Below are 20,234 nucleotides of genomic sequence, written 5' to 3'. Positions count from 1 at the left end.
AAAGTCATTTCTTTCTCTGAATAGCTTCCAATCAATGTTCCATGCTATGTTTGTGCCAATATGGGGTTATTGTAAAGCTGTATGTACTTTGGACCCTGGCCAGCCTAAACTTGGGTGTCTAGCTACACTCTTGCTCCATGGGTTGGACATGCCATGATGAAGTAATCTGGTTCTTGTCCCTTAATGTTCCATTGCCTCAGATATAAACAAACTAAGCTTTCTGGGGACAGGAAAATACCTACAGTACTTGAAGATACATACAGATTCTTACATGTTCTGACTTGTACATACAAATCTGACTTAAGAATGGCTTTAAAAATGTAACTCATTCTTAACCTGGGGACTTCCTGTATATCATGATCATCAAAGTCCATATAAATAAATAATTCAAAAGGTACTTAGCTCAAGTTGCAAAAGGCCTGGATCCCTTCTGTTGCTTCAACTGTATCAGTTCCAAAATTTCACATGCCAACACAGGGATATTCAAAACCAGACTCTAACTTTCAAATAAGTTCTCATACTTCACCAAATACTCCGACAAGAGCCACGTGTTTCGCAAGTAGCTGCTTCAGGAAGCAGAACTGATAATGAGGGACTCCAGTTTGATGTTAAGTGTGCGAGAACACTTTATGCTCCAATACAATAGCATTTAAGTTTAAAAAAGGAGTCTATGATAATAAGAGGAGCAACTGCAAAGGTCAAAACTTTACATCAGGCGTGGATGTTATTCAAAATACTATCCTGGAAGCATGGTTAACCAGTGAGGTGAAGGAAGCTATTAGAGCTCAAAGAGAATTCTTCAGAAATCTTGCCTCACCAATCTACTACATTTCTTTGAAGGGCTGAATGAACATGTGAATAAAGGTGAGCCAGTCGATATTCTGTATTTGGATTTTCAAAAGGCATTTGACAAAGTACCTCTTGAAAGACTTCTGAGGAACTTAGAAAGTCATGGTATAGAAAGCAATGTCCTATTATGGATTAAGAACTGATTGAAAAATAGAAAATATTTATGCTTATTTCAAAAGCTTGATATACTGCCCAGCCTCATCGAATCAGGGCAGTTTACAATTAAAATATATTATATTTAGTTGAAAAGAACTCCAATAACTAGATAGGAAAGCCTAACCAAAACATTCTTAAAATAATTATATAAAAATAGACACCCATAGAGACATTCAACCTAGGAGAAAATCAGTATGTCTAAGTCATATTTAACACTTATTAAAAATCATGTTCAATTCTCTAAGACCTGCTTAAAATAATATGCATTTTTTATAGCTCATTTCTGACCTAATTTCTTTGGGGAGAATATTTCGCAGAGTCACAAGAAGCCAGAAAAAATGCTCTCTCTCGGGTCTCCCAATGGGCCATTTTAAAATAAGGTGATGCTAATTGAAAAACTTGAAAGGATCTTAGACATCTGGAAGGTGTATACAGAATCATCCATCTACTCAGATAAGCTGGTTCTTGATCCAAAGAGCTTTGTGAGCTATATAAAGTAATTTAAATTTACTTCTAAATGGCACAGGAAGTCAATGATACTTTATATGCAAAGGGGTAATGATCAAATTTTTTGGCATTTCCCAGAAGCTTCATGCCAATGAAGAAGGGTAAATAGTGGGGTTCCCCAGGGCTCTGACATAGGACAGCTGCTATTTAACATATTTATCAATTATTTAGAGATGGAAATATCTAGTGGGATAATTAAGATGACTGCCCATGGCAGTGTTTTAGCACCAAAACACAGCTTTCAAACGCTTCAGGGATGACCAAAAAAAAAGAAAAAATAGGATTTTAGAGGAGGGAAACCAAAGACCTAACTGAAGAAACAGTTAAAACACACTTTTCAACCCCTCCCCTGATTTTCCCCTAGGCCAGGGGTGTCAAAGTCCCTCCTCAAGGGCCACAATCAAGTTGGGTTTTCAGAATTTCCCCAATGAATATGCATGAGATCTATTTGCATGCACTGCTTTCATTGTATGCTAATAGATCTCATGCATATTCATTGGGGAAATTCTGAAAACCCGATTGGATTGCGGCCCTCGAGGAAGGACTTTGACACCCCTGCCCTAGGCTGTCACATCTTGTACTCACTGACCATGTGCTGGGGAAATGTTGCTGCAGCACGCTTCAGCTCACTTAAAGAGTATCTGGATCTGGAGAGGTTCTCTGCCTCAAGCGACCAGTCAGCTCCTAGGCTGAAATCTTTGGGCTGCCAGTCAGATCTTAGTCGGACTGCCAGTCGGACCTTAGTTAGACTGATCCTCTATCTCCCGAACCACAACAGATATGAAATAAAAGGGGGGGGGGGAAAGCAAAGTTGCAGCCAGAACCCTGAGCACCAGGATGGCTATTGATGTTTAACAGCCTGTGCTCAAGCTCCTGACCAAGTCAAGTAAGTTAGCACGTGCTGAGGTCCCGGAACCCTGAGTTCCACAAATCTTCAGCAGGCTGGCTGTACAGGTCCCCAAAGGGTATACCTGCCAGCTGCAGACTTAAACATCTGCTCCTCTCTGAGCAGGCAGAGCAGTCCCTTTGAACCAAGATCTCTGACACTGCACAAAAAATTCCATGAAGTAGCCGAACCCCCCCCCCCAAAAAAAAAACCAAACAAACAAACCCCAATAAAGAAATAAATAGAGCAGATCAGAAAGAAACCTTCAAGCTCACTTGCATAAGGAAAAACTTAAGGAGGCAGCAGAAATCATGGAGAAGGAGGAGGAGTTGAAAAGTTGTGATTAACATCTTCTGCAGTATGCTCATGAGCATACAATCCCCATTGCACTGGAAAGAATGTTAGGAATTATCAGGAAGGAATGGAAAACAAAGATGAGAATGTTATAATGCCCATTGTATTGCTCTATGGTATGTCTGTACCTCGAAAACTGCGTGCAATTCTGGTCACAGTATTTCAAAAAAGATATAGCAGAATTAGAAAAGGTACAGAGAAGGGCGACGGAAATGATAAAAGGGATGGGACAAATTCCCTAGGAGGAAAGGCTAAAGCAGCTCTTCAGCTTGGAGAAGAGACAGTTCAGGGGTGATATGAAAGGTCTACAAAATACTGAGTGGAGTGGAAAGGGTAGATGTGAATCACTTGTTTACTCTTTCCAAAAATACTAGGACTAGAGGGCATGCGATTAAGCTACTAAGTAGTACATTTAAAACAAACTGGAAAAAATATTTCTTCACTCAATGTGTAATTAAACTCTGAAGTTCACTGCTGGAGAATATACTGAAAGCAATTAACTTAATAGGGTTTATAAAAAGGTTTGGGTTTAAAAAAGTCTTTATTGAGATGGCTTAGGGAAATCCACTGCTTATTCCTAGGATAAGTAGCATAAAATCTGTTTTACTCCTTGGGATCTTGCCAGGTACTTGTAAACTGGGATGGCCACTGTTGGAAACATGATACTGGGTATGATGGATTTTTGGTCTGTTCCAGTATTGCAACTCTTATGTTCTTATCTGCATCTGCTTTTCCTATGGATTTGTTTTCTGGTCAAACCATGTGTGCACTTATATTGATGTTTTCCGTACCTAACCCTGTCCCATGAAGGGAATAATACACACACACTGAACCAAGGATAGGCATAAACAACACCACAGCATCTTTCTATTTTCATTGTTGGCAGAAGTCAAATTGAGGGACTGCCCAAGTCTGAAAGAATGTGTAGGGATTTTTATTCAAGGGACCATTTGTGATGTTGAAAATTTCTACAGAGTTTATCAGCTATTTGATTTCTGCATGCTAGGGAGATAGACAGCTTGTGTTTCAATGTGATTGGCAATGACAAAGTATTAAATCCTTGCTGCTTCCCGGCAGAAGCAGAGGAACCCTGTCTGCTCTTCCCATTTTGTTGATAAAACATGACAACTTAGCTCTTACTGAAGTGCCAAAATTGGAATGAGACGATTCAGTGTGGCCAATTAAGTGTGGCCAGTTCATCGTGAGACATTTCATCTCAGAACTTTCACCACCACTATTTCATCATGGGACATTTCATTGCAGCAAGGAAGACAACTGCCTTTAAAATCATGCATAATAATAACCCATTTCGACTATCAGCTTGTCTATTCCCTGTCTACTGTTACCTCAGCTTTCCAAGTGTGACTTTTCTCTGCTTTGACCAGGAAGATGGCTTGTTTCTTGTGTGTAGTTTGTATTGTAATTTGAATACTTCACTGGCTCTAATTGTCTATTGCTTAGGTTTGACCTATTCTAGCTTGAGTGAATTTCTTGACATATATGCAATAACTACTCCAGGCGGAATTCTGCACTATGACGCAATGCAGAATTTACAAAGAATTCCCTAGGGACACATAATTACCTAAGGTCTGTGCAGAATTTGGTATCTGGTCCCTCTCCCTCTCTGAATCTCTACTAGCAACAATTTCAGGTAGCCTGTGTGGACTCTGTAAGCTTCCCTCTACCGCGGCCCCTCAATGATGTCAAGAACATAAGAATTTGCCGTTGCTGGGTCAGACCAGTGGTCCATCATGCCCAGTATGCTCTCGCGGTGGTCCCCAGGTCAAAGACCAGCCCTACCTGCTTATGTACTGGTTCAACAGGAACCCATCCAACTTTGTCTTAAATCCCTGGAAGGTGTTTTCCCCTATAACAGCCTCTGGAACAGCGTTCCAGTTTTCCACCACTCTCTGGGTGAAGAACCTCCTTACGTTTATACGGAATCTATCCCCTTTCAACTTTAGAGAGTGCCCTCTTGTTCTCTCCACCTTGGAGAGGGTGAACAACCTGTCTTTATATACTAAGTCTATTCCCTTCAGTACCTTGAATGTTTCGATCATGTCCCCTCTCACTCTCCTCTTTTCAAGGGAGAAGAGGCCCAGTTTCTCTAATCTCTCACTGTATGGCAACTCCTCCAGCCCCTTTACCATTTTAGTTGCTCTTCTCTGGACCCTTTCAAGTAGTACCATGTCCTTCTTCATGTACCGCAACCAGTGCTGGAAGCAGTATTCCTGGAGAGGGCGCAGGCGGAGGCGGAGGGGGAAGGCGGCGAGAGATGCTGGCTGGGGAGATAGGTACTAGCTCAGGGGGATGGGGGGATAGCTAGCAGGAGTTGCTGAAAGGGGAGAGATTCTGTCTTGGGAGGGGATAGGGGAGAGCAAGAAGGATGAGTGAGAGATGCAGGCTTGAGGGGAGAGAAGCTGGCTCAAGTGGAAGATCCTGCACAGCGAGAGGCAAAGAAACACAGAAAAGAGATCTTAGATGGGGACCAAGGTAGAGACAGGGACACTGAAGCAATGCAGGGCACGAAGAAGGACAGAGAAGAATGCTTGATGGGGAGAGTACATTGAGACAGGGGCATATAAGGACTGCTAGACACAGGGCCATTGCTTGAAAAGGGGTGATTCTGACAGAGGGATGATGAATGCAGGGGAATGGAGAGGGAGACAGAGGGGGGAAGCTCAGGATAGAGACTGTGGAACAGGACAGATAGGGATAAAATATAAAATGGACAGGCGATCCTGGGAAAACAGTTATGAAAAAAACGAAGAAAAGCAGAAAAAGGGACTCTGGGACCTAAGTGAATGGATAAACTGCTCAGACAACAAAAGATAGAAAAAAGTTTTTTATTCTGATATTGAAATGTGTCAGCTTGCATAAATGTTTTTCAACAACATAAAGGCAAAGTGAAGTAATATGAAAACAAACCAACCAAACTTCACTAAGGTGGGCTTTCACAAAGATGTGCTGCTAGAAGAAAGTCACTAAGCGAGAAAAACCTGAAGGCTCTTTTTCTCTAGTATAATTTAATGAAAATACTGAATTGTACCGCAATTCTGGATAATTAGCAAAAATATTGTTTAAATGTTGTCAAACTTGCAGAATTTGCAAATTTTGTGTGCAGAATTTGGATCTTTTTTTATGCAAAATTTTTAATTTTTTGTGCAGAATTCCGCCTGGACTAAATAGGGGAAATCAGAAGGAGTCAAAAACATTTTTCATATCTCTGTATTTCTATAATTGTTCTCATGTTGAAAGTATAGATTATACTGTATAAATCAGCAAAATCTTTACTTTAAAGAAATTTGTTGCATGTTTGAATCTAAAATATGAAAAATGTACAAGGTACTTTTACAAAATACTGTACTTCCACAAAATAAAGATGATGACACTGTACCTCTGAGGGTGGCTGTACAGAAGTGATATAATAGATCAGGAATAGCCTCATTTTATCTTCAGGTGTGCCAGCTGGGGGAATAAAACCAAAATGGCTCTGATATTACTATTCAGAATTTATATAACATTGTACATGAAAGGCTAAGACAAATTTGCAGATAACTGCATGACTTTCACTTTAAATGTCAAGATTATTTTAAAAACAGAGAAAATGACAGCAGAAAAGACCATATACCCATCCATACCAATTACTAATCTCTACTATCCTTTCCTCTCCCTTAGAGATCCTCTGTACTTATTCCATACAATCCTGAATTCAGATACCTCTACCGCTTCCACTAGGAGGTCTATTCCAAGAATTCACCACCTTTTCAAAAAAAAAAAAAAAATACTGTATATACACAAATATAAACCTAGATGTTTGGTCCAAAAAAATGGCCCAAAAATGAGGGTCTCAGTTTATATTAGTCTTATTACTACTAATTATCATTTCTCTAGCCTGGGAGCTACTAATCAAGAACCCTAACTCTCTTCCATACATAGAAGGCAAAATTCTGCTCCCACATTTTGACCTATAGAAATGAATTTCAGTGGGGACTCGTCTACCTTACTATCTCTCCTGTAAAATGGATACGTAAATCTTGCACATGCTTGCTTTTGCTTCTCGTACTTGCAGGCTTGGCTTACCTGTTAATCTGTATATGTATCTTACCATCTCTACAGATTCCCCAAGATCTTTCCCTAGATCTGTGAAGTCTGCTCAGCACAAAACCTGTCACCTGTGCACTAACTCCCAGCCACTCCCCTTTGAGCCCTGAGTCCCATTTAAAAAAAGGTGCTTAAAAGTCTATAGCTCACTTCCTTTCCTGTTTTTCTTGTGGGGACTCTGCCTTAAGATAAGACTAGCCTTACTAGGTCAGACCAATGATCCATCTAGCCCAGTATCCTGCATTCGTGGTGCACATATAATTATGCCTCTTGTGTTAGGACTCTCCCTGATAAGCCTACTTTTCTAAGCTAGTTTTCTCACTCACTCTATGAAAATAGCTCCCAGGCAATTTTGACCACACCACCATTGTCTCACAACCCTGACTAGTCTTACCAATCTTTGCTTAAGAAAATCTCCCATATCCAGGATAAATCTTGTTGTTTACTAAGGAGGTGCCTGGTGCCTTCCCTTCCCCCTACAATGACTCCATTACACCACTTCCTCCTCCTAATACTGACTTTTCCCCAGTCTCTCTCTTCACCCAAAAACATGTAACCCCTCCAACACAACATCACTAATACTTTGAATCCACCACCTCACCCTCCTTTCTACCCTCCACTTTCTTCTCAGGCAGGACAACTGGAATAGAGTGAGGAGTGAAGGAAGTGGGTTTTGGGATTGAGGGTGAAGGGGGTTGACTAGAAGATCTGAAGGGGGCAGGAAGGGTAAGAAAAGAATCTGGCTTTTAGATTTGTTTGCTTGCCTTTCCAATCAGAGTTCAAAACAAGTTACACACCTACTCAAGAATTGTATCTGAGGCAATGAAGAGTTGAGAGTTGCCCAAGGCTAGGGTTACCATATTTGTAAAAACATAAGAACATAAGAATTGCCATACTGGGACAGTTTGTTTTAAATCTTCTATTTAGTAGCTTCATCGCATACCCCCTACTTCTCGTATTTTTGGAAAGAGTGAACAAGCATATCACATCTACCCTTTTCACGCCACAGTATTTTATAAACCTCTATCATATCACCCCTGAGCTGTCTCTTCTCCAAGCTGAAGAACCTTAGCCATTTAGTCTTTCCTTATAGGGAAGGCATCCCAAACCTTTTATCATTTTCATCAGCCTACTCTGTACCTTTTCTAATTCTGCTATATGTTTTTTGAGATATGGCAACCAGAACTGCACACAGCATTCAAGTTGCAGCCATACCAAAGAGCAATACAAGAGCATTATAACTTTTTCATTTTCCATTCCTTTCCTGATAATTCCTAACATTCTATTTGCTTTCTTAGCCGCCGCCGCATTTGAGCTCAGGTTTTCAATGTATCCTCAACAATGATACCTAGATCCTTTTCCTGGGTAGTGACTCCTAACATAGAACCCAGCATCATGTAGCTATAGTTTGGGTTCCTCTTTCCCACATGCATCACTTTACATTAAACATCATCTGCCATTTTGATGCCCAGTCTTCAAGTCTCACAAAGTCCCCTTGCAATTTTTCACAATCCTTTAGCGATTTAACAACTTTGAACAACTTTGTGTCATCAGCAAATTTAGTTCTCTCACTAGTTATACCTAGTGAGATGTGCTGAGAGTAGAGTTGGTGCAACGGATGGCCACCAGGATGGTCTCGGGGCTCAAGGATCTATCGTACGAGGAAAGGCTGAAAAATTTGCGGCTGTACTCACTCGAGGAACGTAGGGAGAGAGGAGACATGATCGAGATGTTTAAGTATATTACCGGCCGTATCGAGATGGAAGAAGAGATTTTCTTTCTCAAAGGACCCTCAGCCACAAGAGGGCATCCGCTGAAACTCAGGGGCGGGAAATTTCATGGCGACACCAGGAAATATTTCTTCACCGAGAGAGTGGTTGATCCTTGGAACGAGCTCCTGGTGCAGGTGATCGAGGCAAACAGCGTGCAAGAATTTAAGAGCAAATGGGATGCCCATGTGGGATCCCTTAGAGGGTTAAGCCAGGGAACCTGTCACCAGGAGTGGGATCCCTAGGATAGTAGACTTGGGGGTGGGTCAGTAGAGTGGGCAGACCTGATGGGCTATGGCCCTTATCTGCCTTCATCTTCTATGTTTCTATCTGTATATTACATTACATTAGGGATTTCTATTCCGCCACTACCTTGCGGTTCAAGGCGGATTACAAAAGAATTATCAAGGATATATTACAAAAGATATTACAGAAGGTATCTGGTCATTTTCAAGGAGAGTAAGGATGAGTATGGCTAGTTGTTTTGGGTTGGGGAATTTAGTGGAAGGTGGGATTTGAAATTTGCGGTGTTTTTTCTTTTTTCAGAGATTTCTTGAAGAGTATGGTCTTTAAGTCTTTTCTAAATGTTTTGTAGTTTGGGGATGCCGTCAGTAGGTTGGCGACTTGGTTGTCCAGTTTGGCTGCTTGGGTGGCTAGGAGGATAAATATGTGAAAAAGCAGTGGTCCCAAGGTAGGGAGAACGAGAGGGCACTCTCTAAAGTTAAAAGGGGATAGATTCCATACAAATGTAAGGAAGTTCTTCTTCACCCAGAGAGTAGTAAAATACTGGAACACTCTTCTGGAGGATGTTATAGGGGAAAACACCCTCCAGGGATTCAAGACACAGTTAGACAAGTTCCTGCTGAACCAGAAAGTACGCAGGTAAGGCTAGTCTCAGTTAGGGCACTGGTCTTTGACTTAAGGGCCGCCGCGTGAGCAGACTGCTGGGCACGATGGACCCCTGGTCTGACCTAGCAGCGGCAATTCTTATGTTCTTATGTATTCTACGTACTCACCATCTGGATCTGAGATCATGTCCAGGATAGATTTATCTAATGTTGATTTGCTCATCAGCTTTTCTTCATATTCAAAATATACATCCAACTTTCGTGTCTATTTAGAATGAAAAGGGCATTGTGTTAGCTACATTTACAAAATTCACTTTATTTTGTGATCTGCTTGGAGCATAATCTCACTAAAAATAATGACCATACGCAGTGGTTCAGTAAGGGGGGGGTAAGTCTGCCTGAGGTGCCATCTTGGTGGCGGCGGCACTGGCACCCTTCCTCCTCTCTGCCCCCCGCACGCCTTCACTTCCCCCCCACCGTACTTATAGCTCTTCGCCGGCGCAAGCAGCAACTCCAATATGCTGCTAGTGTCAGCGTTGGCTCTCTTTCTAACGTCACTTCTGGGTCCCATACCTAGGAAGTTACGTCAGATGGAGAGCTAACATGGGTAGCAAGTTGGTGATGCTGCTCGCGCTGGGGAAGTTAAAGAGGTACTGGGGAAAGGAAGAGGCGTGCATGCACAGGGAAACAGGAGACAGAGAAGAGGGCGGGGCGAGGCACCACTGCTCCAGGCATCTCTCACCACTGACCATACACAAAACAGCATGGATCTTACTACAAAAGAGGATTCAAAAAGACACACTGGTTCTGAAAACAATGGGTTTTTTTGCATGCTATAATAACTAATTACAGGGGTTCCCAAACTGTGGGTAATAGCCCCAAATAGAGTCACAAAGTCCTTGTTTAGGGTTGTTATCACTCTGGTACTTCTGCACTGAAAAAATAAATCTAGCTCTAGAGAATGACAAGGTGACTATTTTCTGCAGCTACATGCAGGTAATCCACAGGAATGGGGGAAGAAATCGACTGGTTGCCATGGGTATGGGGACAAAGTCATTCACTGCCCCGTGGAGAGGTGAATGGACTTGTCCCCACAGATACATCGGAAGGAGGGACTCAGCGGCAAGAAGGTTCCCCGAGTAGTGCTGCAGGAAGTTTCCAACTGGCTGGTAAGCCTGCCACGGGAAGCACGAAGGGGCCAACCCAGGAGAGTTGTGGGTTTGTTGTGTTTGGGGTTTTTTTTTTTGCCGCTGGCTTTTGGGAAGCCAGGGGGGGGAGAGTGCAAGGGTTGTTGGACCCACCATAGGGAGGGGGGCTGCTGGACTTGTGAAAGGGGATACTGCTGCACCAGCAAAGGAGCAGGGTTTTGCTTGGGCTCCTGAACGGCTGAAACTGAAGGATTGCGGGGGGATAGAGCAAGTTGAGTGCGCTATGGGGAGGATTGCGGGGGGACAGAGCAAGTTGAGTGTGCTATGGGGAGGGTTGTGGGGGAGCCAGATCAAGTTGAGTATGCCATGGAGAGGATCGCAAAGCAAGTTGAGTGTGCCATGGGGAAGGAGGCAGAGGGGCAGAGCAAGATGAGTGTGCCATAGGGGGTGGGAGTAGCAGGGGAGACAGAGCAAGATGAGTGTGTTAAGGGGAAATGGCAGAATAAGCCGAGTGTGCCATGGGAAAGATGGCAGAGGTGGAGAGCAAGTTGAGTGTGCCATGGGGAGGATGGCAGAGCGAGATGAGTGTGCCATGGGGAGGGTGGCAGGTGACAAAGCAAGTTGAGGTTCTGTCCTGGGGTGTGGGCAGAATAAGCAGTGATTATGCCACGTTTGTGGAAGGAAAATGAAGCTTGAGGATGTACCTCCCAGAGGGAGAGTAGAAGAGAGAGATTGATAGCTGAGAAGATGAGGAGAGCGAATGTGATTTAGGAGTGTGTGTCGGGGAGGAGGGAGAATGAGAAGGCTATTGCATGTGGCAGAAGATTTTGGGGACAGAATTAGAGGTCCTGTTAGGGGTTAGAAGGGGAGAGAACTGTAGTTGGTGTGAGAGAAACTGGGGCGGCCAAAGGCGGAAGGGAATTTCAGGCCTTATGATGGGAAAATTCTGTACAAAAATACTACAAATAATGCAGGATTTTCAAACATTTTGTACAGAATTTCACCAGGAGAATTATTTTTTTTTTGTCTACAGTTTCCAGAATTACCCTGGAGTCTTTTTGAAATACCACAAGTAGAAATATGTTACCTGAACCACTAAGATAAAATAACATACTCTAAATATTCCTTTAAAGAAAATTACATAGAAAACTATTACAATCAAATTAAGAAGCATAACAGAAGATATACTTGTTATAAATCACAGGATACAGTCTTTGTTACCCAAAGTATTTCACACAGAAGTATAGAAAGAAATACACCCTTTCAATACTGTGCTGCACTCTAGCACAGTGTTCTTCAACCTTTTTACACCCGTGGACCAGCAGAAATAAAAGAATTATTTTGTGGACCGGCAAACTACTAGGACTAAAATTTAAAAACCCTGTTTACGCCCCATCTCCGCGAGCTCGGTCCCCGCAAACCATCTGATCCCATCTGCACAAGCCGCAATTATATATTGAACGTATTTTATTAAAGTATAAAAAGAAACAATATTCTGAACAATTGTGATTTTATAAATACAAATATACAGAGCACGGATCAGCAAAACCCGTCTCCCCTCCCCTTCACATATATCCTCTCTACTATCAAGAAAACTGAACAAGCCAAGTTATTATAGAATGCTACATAGAAATATCATGCTAACAGAATACTGCAATCCGCAGTTATGTCTCTAGCAGGATATATATTTCAAATGTGATATATTCTAATGACAAAATAGAAATAAAATTATTTTTTTCTACCTTTTGTTGTCTCTGGTTTCTGCTTTCATCTTCTTTTCACTCTTTTCCTTCCAGCATCCCCCTTTCTTATGTATCTGACTTCTTTCTATGCCCCTCTTCCCTGTCCATCCAGCCTGTTCCTCCTCTCTCCTTTTTACATTATTCATTCCAGCTTCACTGCCTTCTTCATTTTTATCTCTCCTATACCAGATCTAGCATCTTTATCCCTCTCTCATTTCTCTGCTGACCCTTTCCAGCATCAATGTCTCTCTACTTTTTCATTCCTCTCTCTCCCCTTTCCCTCATCTGATCTCTCCATTCCACCCTGACCCCCTTCCCCTCCTGTAATCTCCCTGCCAGCTGTTTCCTTCCTTTTTTCTTTCTCCCTTCCCTCCATCCTTTTTTCCTTCTCCCTTCCCTCCTCCCTCTATCCAACATTAACTCTCTTCCCATCCCTTTCCCTCCTCCCCTCCCAGCAGCATCTCCTTCTTCTCCCTTCCCTCCTCCCTCTATCCAACATTAACTCTCTTCCCATCCATTTCCCCCCTCCCCTTCTAGCAGCATCTCTCCTTCTTCTCCCTTCCCTTCTCCCTCTATCCAACATTAACTCTCTTCTCTTCCCATCCCTTTCCCCCCTCCCCTTCTAGCAGCATCTCTCCTTCTTCTCCCTTCCCTCCTCCCTCTATCCAACATTAACTCTCTTCCCATCCCTTTCCCTCCTCCCCTTTCAGCAGCATCTCTCCTTCTTCTCCCTTCCCTTCTCCCTCTATCCAACATTAACTCTCTTCTCTTCCCATCCCTTTCCCTCCTCCCCTCCCAGCAGCATCTCTCCTTCTAACTCTCTCCAAGTCCAGTAACAGCTCTCCCTTTATCCAGCAGCTTCCCTGCCTCCTACAGTGGCTTCCTCCCCTTCCAGCAGCTCTCAGTACTTGCCTGCAAGAAGTTGCCGGTAAATCACTGCCCTGGCAAGTAGGAGAGCTGGTGGGAGGGGAGACAGCCACTGTGAAGGCTCCCCAGGATCTTGCTCGCACACGCTGACCATCTCCCTCCACCTGCACCTGAATCTGCAGCTCTTTCCGCAGCCCTCTTCAGCAACTCGGCAGGGGCGGCGATCAAGGCAGGCTGCCGACATCGGGACCTTCACTCTCTGAGTCCCGCTTATTTTGTTTCAATTTCCTGTTTCCGAACAGGCGAGACTCAGAGAGGGAAGGCCCCGACGTCGGCAGCCTATCTTAATCGCCTGAGGCTGGGAGGAACATTAATGAGCAGGAACCGCAGTCGGCAGGAAATTTAACTGCCGACTTGATCTCGCCGACCCTGTGCGGACCGACAGAAATTTTCTGCGGACCGGCAGTTGAAGAACTGTGCTCTAGCAGACTTTAAAGTGTTGCATTCGGCATTTCCATTGATGTCACTAGAAAGGCACAGTTTAACAATACAGCTCCTCAGATAGGTAGTATATAAATTTCCTGAAAGCCAGACCTTGCTGGGTGTGTCCTAGGACTGTGATGAAAATCATGATCTAGAATAGATAACTATGCTAGCAGTTAAGCTAATGAGCCCAGAATGATGTCAAGGTCAGACATCCCATTCCCAGACACTAATTTTACCCTTCCAGTTAGACCTACCTTTATATGCTCTAAAACAGCAGTTGCTACATTTGTGTGGAGATCAATGAGCCTTTTCTTCTCAAGAAGTTCTGGAAGGGAGCTGAAATAATTTTAAAAAACAAACCAGAATTACACATTTTCAACAAGCATGATTGGCAAAGTTTTCTTCATTTAAAATACCTCACTTATCAGTGCCTTCTTTCCATTTAAAAGGCAGAAGATTTAGGCTGATTCCCCAACAGCGATTGATGCACTAGCAAATTTGCATGCAAACGCAACTGATTCAATCGCTCAGTGAGTGATTGACACATGCACAAAGCCCTAACAGCAGTGACCGGGAAAAAAGCCTCCTGTCACTGCTGTTAGGACTTCCGATTTTTTTTTTTTTACTGGCACAGATGTTGTGCATGTGTTAAACACAATGTGTCCCATTAAAAAAAAAAAACAACCTGCACCAAACCCTCCCACTTTGCGCCGACATACTCAGCCACCATCCATGGCAAAATGGCAGGAGGGATGCCCACTCCCTCCAGCCACAAAGGAACTCCCTCTCCCTGCCCGAAAAAAAGGCATGCTGTATGACCAACATGGTCCGGATCCTGAAAGTTGTCCACTCCGGCCATGTGACCTGCTGACAGTGCCATTAGGCGTTTCTCCACCCACAGGAAGAGAAGCTGACCCTCCACACTCCAGAGAGTCACTCCTGGTGCACCCCCCCCCCCGCCAGTTGACATAAGCCACCGCCGTGGCATTGTCTGAGAAGACTTGGACACCTCCATGACGTAGATGATCTTCGAAGTGGAGGAGAGCCAGTTGAATAGCCCAAAGTTCCAGGCGATTGATTGACCACTTGCACTCTGAAAGAGCCCACTGGCTTTTAACAGGAACTTCCCCCAGCCTTTGAGACTCGCATGTGTCATCAGAATCACCCACGCCAAAATACAGAGGGGAAGACCCCTGGGAGAGCGAGAGAGGTCGCAGCCACCAGATAAGACTGTTCCATGCCACTGTCATCCAGTGCAGAGGTACATGTAATAGATCCCATTGTGGAATTAACCCATTAGTCCTAGAATAAAGTGGGATTGTACAAGAAATGGTCCTTTGGCATCGAGTGCATCAATTGAAGCTACTAGGACCCTTGGACATTGATGGAAAAACTGCAGATGTGAAGTCAAAGGGCTCTATGGCCCAGGGAGGTCGAGTAAGTGGCATACCCCTAAAAAGTCAATATTCCCGGCCTGAGAACAGGCCCAAAATGCAAAGTTGGTAAAAAAAATTATAACCAAACATTAGGGTAATAAAAGAAATAAAATATTATGACAAAAATAAGAGTATAAAAGAACGAGAAGGTAGAAAGAAGAATCAAAGTTTGACACACTTAGAGAGACTAAAACAAAGCTTCTCAGCTCCGCGGAAAACTAAGAACTGCAGGTCCTGCAAGCCGACTTCAAGCAGAAAGGCACCAGCATGTGCACGGTATGGGAAGTCAAAGTTTTGAAGTGACTGCCCATTTTATGACTGTCCATGCTAAGTTCTATGGATGATGTCACCCACATGTGAGAATATAATGCCTGCTTGTCCATGGAGAGCCTTAATTTCTACCATACCTGCAGAATTACAGGAGTTCAGAGGCACTGCATATTCTCATAATGCTCCTTGAGCACTGGTGTAGACCTTCAAACAAAGGATTAATTTACATATTGGTGCAAGAGCTGAGGAATTTGAAATATTAATAGCTACTACCAGTGGTGTATTACATTCTGGCACTTCACAGCCTACCTCACAGCTGATGTTAACTTGGCTGTGTTGTCAGAAAGCATACTTATTGCTCCTTCATCCTCTCCTTCAAGACCCTGAGAAGAAGAACAAAACAAACAAAAAAAATGTAAACACTGACAGAGCACAAGTTCCTCTCAAATTTTTAAGATTTGTATGTAGATAATACTTCTGAGCTCACCTACCAATCAAGTGAGTTTTGGCTAGTTAGACCACTGCATATAGCACTTAACTTGCATAAATACTAAGCAGAGATTATTGTCATCCATTCATGGTGCAAAACAATATGAATAATAAATATCCTAGTCAATGATGTTTTCTTTGCATTAAAAAGTTCATATAACAAATGCTAAACATCGGTCATACCATATTGATGTATAAAGGTATGTTGAGCCATATAATTGATTTCTTGACAGTGCTAATGAAACCAAACTGGTGCAAAAGAGTATTATTTTTACTGAATTGCCTTCAGCCATCTTCCTCTGACTCTCAAGCAAATGCTAGGGCAACAGAGGTTAAAGATAAAACTAAGTTACTTACTTGTAACAGATGAATCTTGCAGACCATGATGAACAAGTCCTCAGAGATAAGCAAAGTCATTCAATGGAGCCCGATATGGGAAACAGATTTTCTAGCTTAGATTTTTCTAGAAGCTTTTGAGAAGTACCATTGAGCATTTAAGTGCAACTTCCTGCCTACCATTGGGGAACAGACCTCCGCAGTCTTTATTAAAACTTAAAGTAGAAGGGTCATTCCATGTCAAGTGGTCCAATATTGAAAATTATTCCCACTCAACCTTCTCCAAATTGAATTAAGTTTTGTGTGAATGTTCCCTATAGCCTCAAATGAAACCATGTAAAATTTTTCAACTGAATCTCTTTTGGTTTGAGACCTAGAGGCTGTCGAATGTAGGTCACTTTCAGAGTACTGTACTCTGCATAACACAAAAAGCACATTTACTTACCATAACGGGTGTTATCCAGGGACAGCAGGCAGATATTCTCAACATATGGATGACGTCAACCATAGAGCCCCGATGCGGACACCTTCACAAGCAGACTTACTTGAAGAACTTTTGAAAAGTTTGCGATTGCCGCACTGCGCATGCATGAGTGCCTTCCTGCCCGACGTAGAGCGCACGTCTCCTCAGTTCAGATAGCTAGCTAAGAAGCCAACCAGAGGAGGTGGGTGGGTTGTGAGAATATCTGCCTGCTGTCCCTGGATAACACCTGTTACGGTAAGTAACTGTGCTTTATCCCAGGACAAGTAGGCAGCATATTCTCAACATATAGGTGACCTCCAAGCTAACCAGAATGGGATGGTGGGAGTGTTGGCAATTCAGGAAAATAAATTTTGTAATACTGCCTGGACAAAGTGGCCATCCCATCTGGAAAAAGAATCCAGACAATAATGAGAGGTGAATGTATGAACCAAGGACCAAGTGGCAGCTTTGCAGATTTCCTCAACATGAGTGGATATAAGGAAAGATACAGATCCGCCATGGCTCTAACTTTATAGGCTATGACTCAACCCTCTAGATGCAGTCCAGCTTGAGCATAGCGGAATGAGATGAAAGCAGCCAACCAGTTGGAGATGGTTCACTTTGACACTGGATGACCCAAGTTGTTTGGATGAAAAGAGAGAAAAAGTTGAGGAGAAGATCTATATGGCTTAGTCCTTTGTAAGTAGAAAGCCAAAGCATGCTTGCAGTCCAAAGTATGAAGAGCTGTTTCTCCAGGGTGAGAATGAGGCTTTGGAAAAAACACTAGAAGTAAAATGGATTGATTTAGATGAAATTCTGAAACAGCTTTGCGTAAGAATTTAGGATAAGTGCGGAGGACCACCTTGTCGTGATGGAATACTGTGAAAGGAGGGTCCGCTACTAAAGCTTGCAGCTCGCTGATTCTGCGAGGAGACGTGAGAGCAATGAGAAAAACTACTTTCCAGGTGAGATATTTCACATGAGCCGTAGACATTGGTTCAAATGGAGGTTTCATCAATTTGGTAAGAACCATGTTGAGGTCCCAAACCACTGGAGACAGTTTGAGAGGTGGTTTGACATTGAACATAAATCTTTCATAAATCTGGAAACCACAGGATGAGCAGAGAGGGGTTTCCCTTCGAATGGCTGATGGAAAGTCAATCAAGTCTCAAATCAACATCCATGAGATGGACTCTAATGGATGTTGATTTGAGACTTGATTGAGGTAAGTGGAACAGGTAATCTAGAACAGAAGACAAGGAGGTAGATTGAAACATAGAAAAATAGATGACGGCAGATAAGGGCCATAGCCCATCAGGTCTGCCCACTCTACTGACCCACCCCCAAGTCTATTATCCTAGGGATCCCACTCCTGGTGACAGGTTCCCTTGGCTTAACCCTCTAAGGGATCCCACATGGGCATCCCATTTGCTCTTAAATTCTTGCACGCTTTTTGCCTCGATCACCTGCACTGGGAGCTCGTTCCAAGGATCAACCACTCTCTCAGTGAAGAAATATTTCCTGGTGTCGCCATGAAATTTCCCGCCCCTGAGTTTCAGCGGATGCCCTCTTGTGGCTGAGGATCCTTTGAGAAAGAGAATCTCTTCTTCCATCTCGATACGGCCGGTAATATTCTTAAACGTCTCGATCATGTCTCCTCTCTCCCTACGTTCCTCGAGTGAGTTACAGCCGCAAATTTTTCAGCCTTTCCTCGTACGATAGATCCTTGAGCCCCGAGACCATCCTGGTGGCCATCCGTTGCACCTACTCTACTCTCAGCACATCTTTTCGGTAGTGTGGCCTCCAGAATTGCACACAGTATTCTAAATGAGGTCTCACCATGGTTCTGTATAATGGCATTATGACTTCAGGCTTCCGGCTGACGAAACTCCTGCGGATGCAACCTAACTGTCTTGCCTTAGATGAAGCCTTCTCCACATGATCAGCAGTTTTCATGTCTGCGCTGATGATCACTCCCAAGTCTCATTCTGTTGAAGTTCTAGCTAAGGTCTCACCATTCAAAGTGTAAGTTCTGCACGGATTTCTGCTGCCGAGGTGCATTATCTTGCATTTCTTAGCATTGAAGCCCAGCTGCCAGGTCAAGGACCAAAGCTCCAACAAATGTAGGTCCTGTGTCATACTATTGGGTGAATTGCCATCTCTCACTATATTGCAAAGTTTGGCGGCGTCAGCGAATAACATTATCTTACCTTGAAGCCCCTGAGTTAGGTCCCCTATGAATATGTTGAAAAGAGAGTACCATTAACTACCACCCTCTGAAGTCTGCCACTCAGCCAGTCATTGACCCATGTAGTTAGTGTTTCTCCCAGCCTCATTGATTTCATCTTGCTCAACAGCCTGCGATGCGGGACACTATCGAAAGCTTTGCTGAAGTCTAGGTATACGACGTCCACGGATTCTCCCAGGTCTAGCTGTTTTGTTACCCAGTCAAAGAAGCTGATGAGTCTGGATTGGCAGGACCTACCCTTGGTGAACCCGTGTTGACTGGGATCCCGTAGATTCTCCTCATCCAAGATTGCGTCTAATTTACGTTTGATTAGTTTTTCCATGAGTTTGTATACTATTGATGTGAGACTCACCGGTCTGTAGTTTGCAGCCTCTGCCCTGCAACCCTTTTTGTACAGTGGAACATTAGCTGTTTTCCAGTCTATGGGGACTCTCCCCAAACTTAGAGAGAGATTGAAGAGTCTTGATAGGCTCCTTGTGATGAAGAGCGCACCAAGCAAAAAACAGAGTCTACTTCTGGTTGTAACATTGCCTTGTGGAAGGTTTTCTGGAAGCTTCTAAAATGTCTGCTAAAGATTGAGAGAACTGTAGGTTGGCAGTTACGTTGAAAGGTACCAAGCTGTCAGGTTCAGAGACTGCAGGTTGGGATGAAATAGAGACCCTGTTTAAGCAGAGATGGAAAAACTGGTAGAAGTAGTGGCTCCCTGTTGCTGAGCTGAAGTACAAGGGAGAACCAAGGTTGTCTGGGCCACTGAGGAGCTATTAAAATCATGGTGGCATGTTCGTGCTTGAGTTTGACAAATGTCTTGAGAATTAGAGGAAACACATACAGAAACTTGTCGGTCCATTGTAGAAGAAAAGTATCTGCGAGTATATCCAGGAGCAAAACTGAGGCAGTTTGATGTTGTGGGGAGACGCAAAGAGTTCTACTTGAGGAGTCCCTTTGTCCGTCAGAAAGTTTTTCTCTCCTTGAATGTAGACGGCTTTCAGAAAGATATTGTGAAGAATTGCCCAATTCCAAATCTTCTGAGCTTCTTCGCACAGGGGAAGAGATCCTATTCCTCCCTGCTTGTTGACATAGTACATGGCTACTTGGTTGTCTGTATGAATGAGGACTACTTGATCGTGAAGAAGATTACAAAAATCAATCACAAAATCACAAAAATCAATTACAAAAACAAAGGTGCTCCAATTCCGGGGCACCGACTTCGCACGCATGGGGGATTTCGTTCATCAGAAGCTGCAGGACCAAGCAGAGACCGGCAATGTGGAAACTA

General features: G+C 43.3%; 1 protein-coding gene across 3 annotated transcripts in view; it reads right to left on the bottom strand.

The window, feature by feature from the left end:
- SCFD1 (sec1 family domain containing 1) overlaps positions 1-20,234 on the bottom strand; it is a 248,396-nt gene that overhangs the window by 89,560 nt on the left and 138,602 nt on the right. For all 3 annotated transcript variants that reach the window (XM_033952477.1, XM_033952475.1, XM_033952476.1), the window contains exons 13-16: positions 15,732-15,805; positions 13,971-14,052; positions 9,642-9,738; positions 6,150-6,220 (exon numbers count right to left, since the gene is read on the bottom strand). In XM_033952477.1, coding sequence (XP_033808368.1) covers positions 6,150-6,220; positions 9,642-9,738; positions 13,971-14,052; positions 15,732-15,805 — 324 coding nt within the window. The remainder of the gene's footprint in view (positions 1-6,149; positions 6,221-9,641; positions 9,739-13,970; positions 14,053-15,731; positions 15,806-20,234) is intronic.

Source organism: Geotrypetes seraphini, chromosome 7 (assembly GCF_902459505.1).
Source record: "Geotrypetes seraphini chromosome 7, aGeoSer1.1, whole genome shotgun sequence".
In the NCBI taxonomy this organism is placed as follows: domain Eukaryota; kingdom Metazoa; phylum Chordata; class Amphibia; order Gymnophiona; family Dermophiidae; genus Geotrypetes; species Geotrypetes seraphini.
This window is presented reverse-complemented; position numbering and strand designations above follow the sequence as displayed.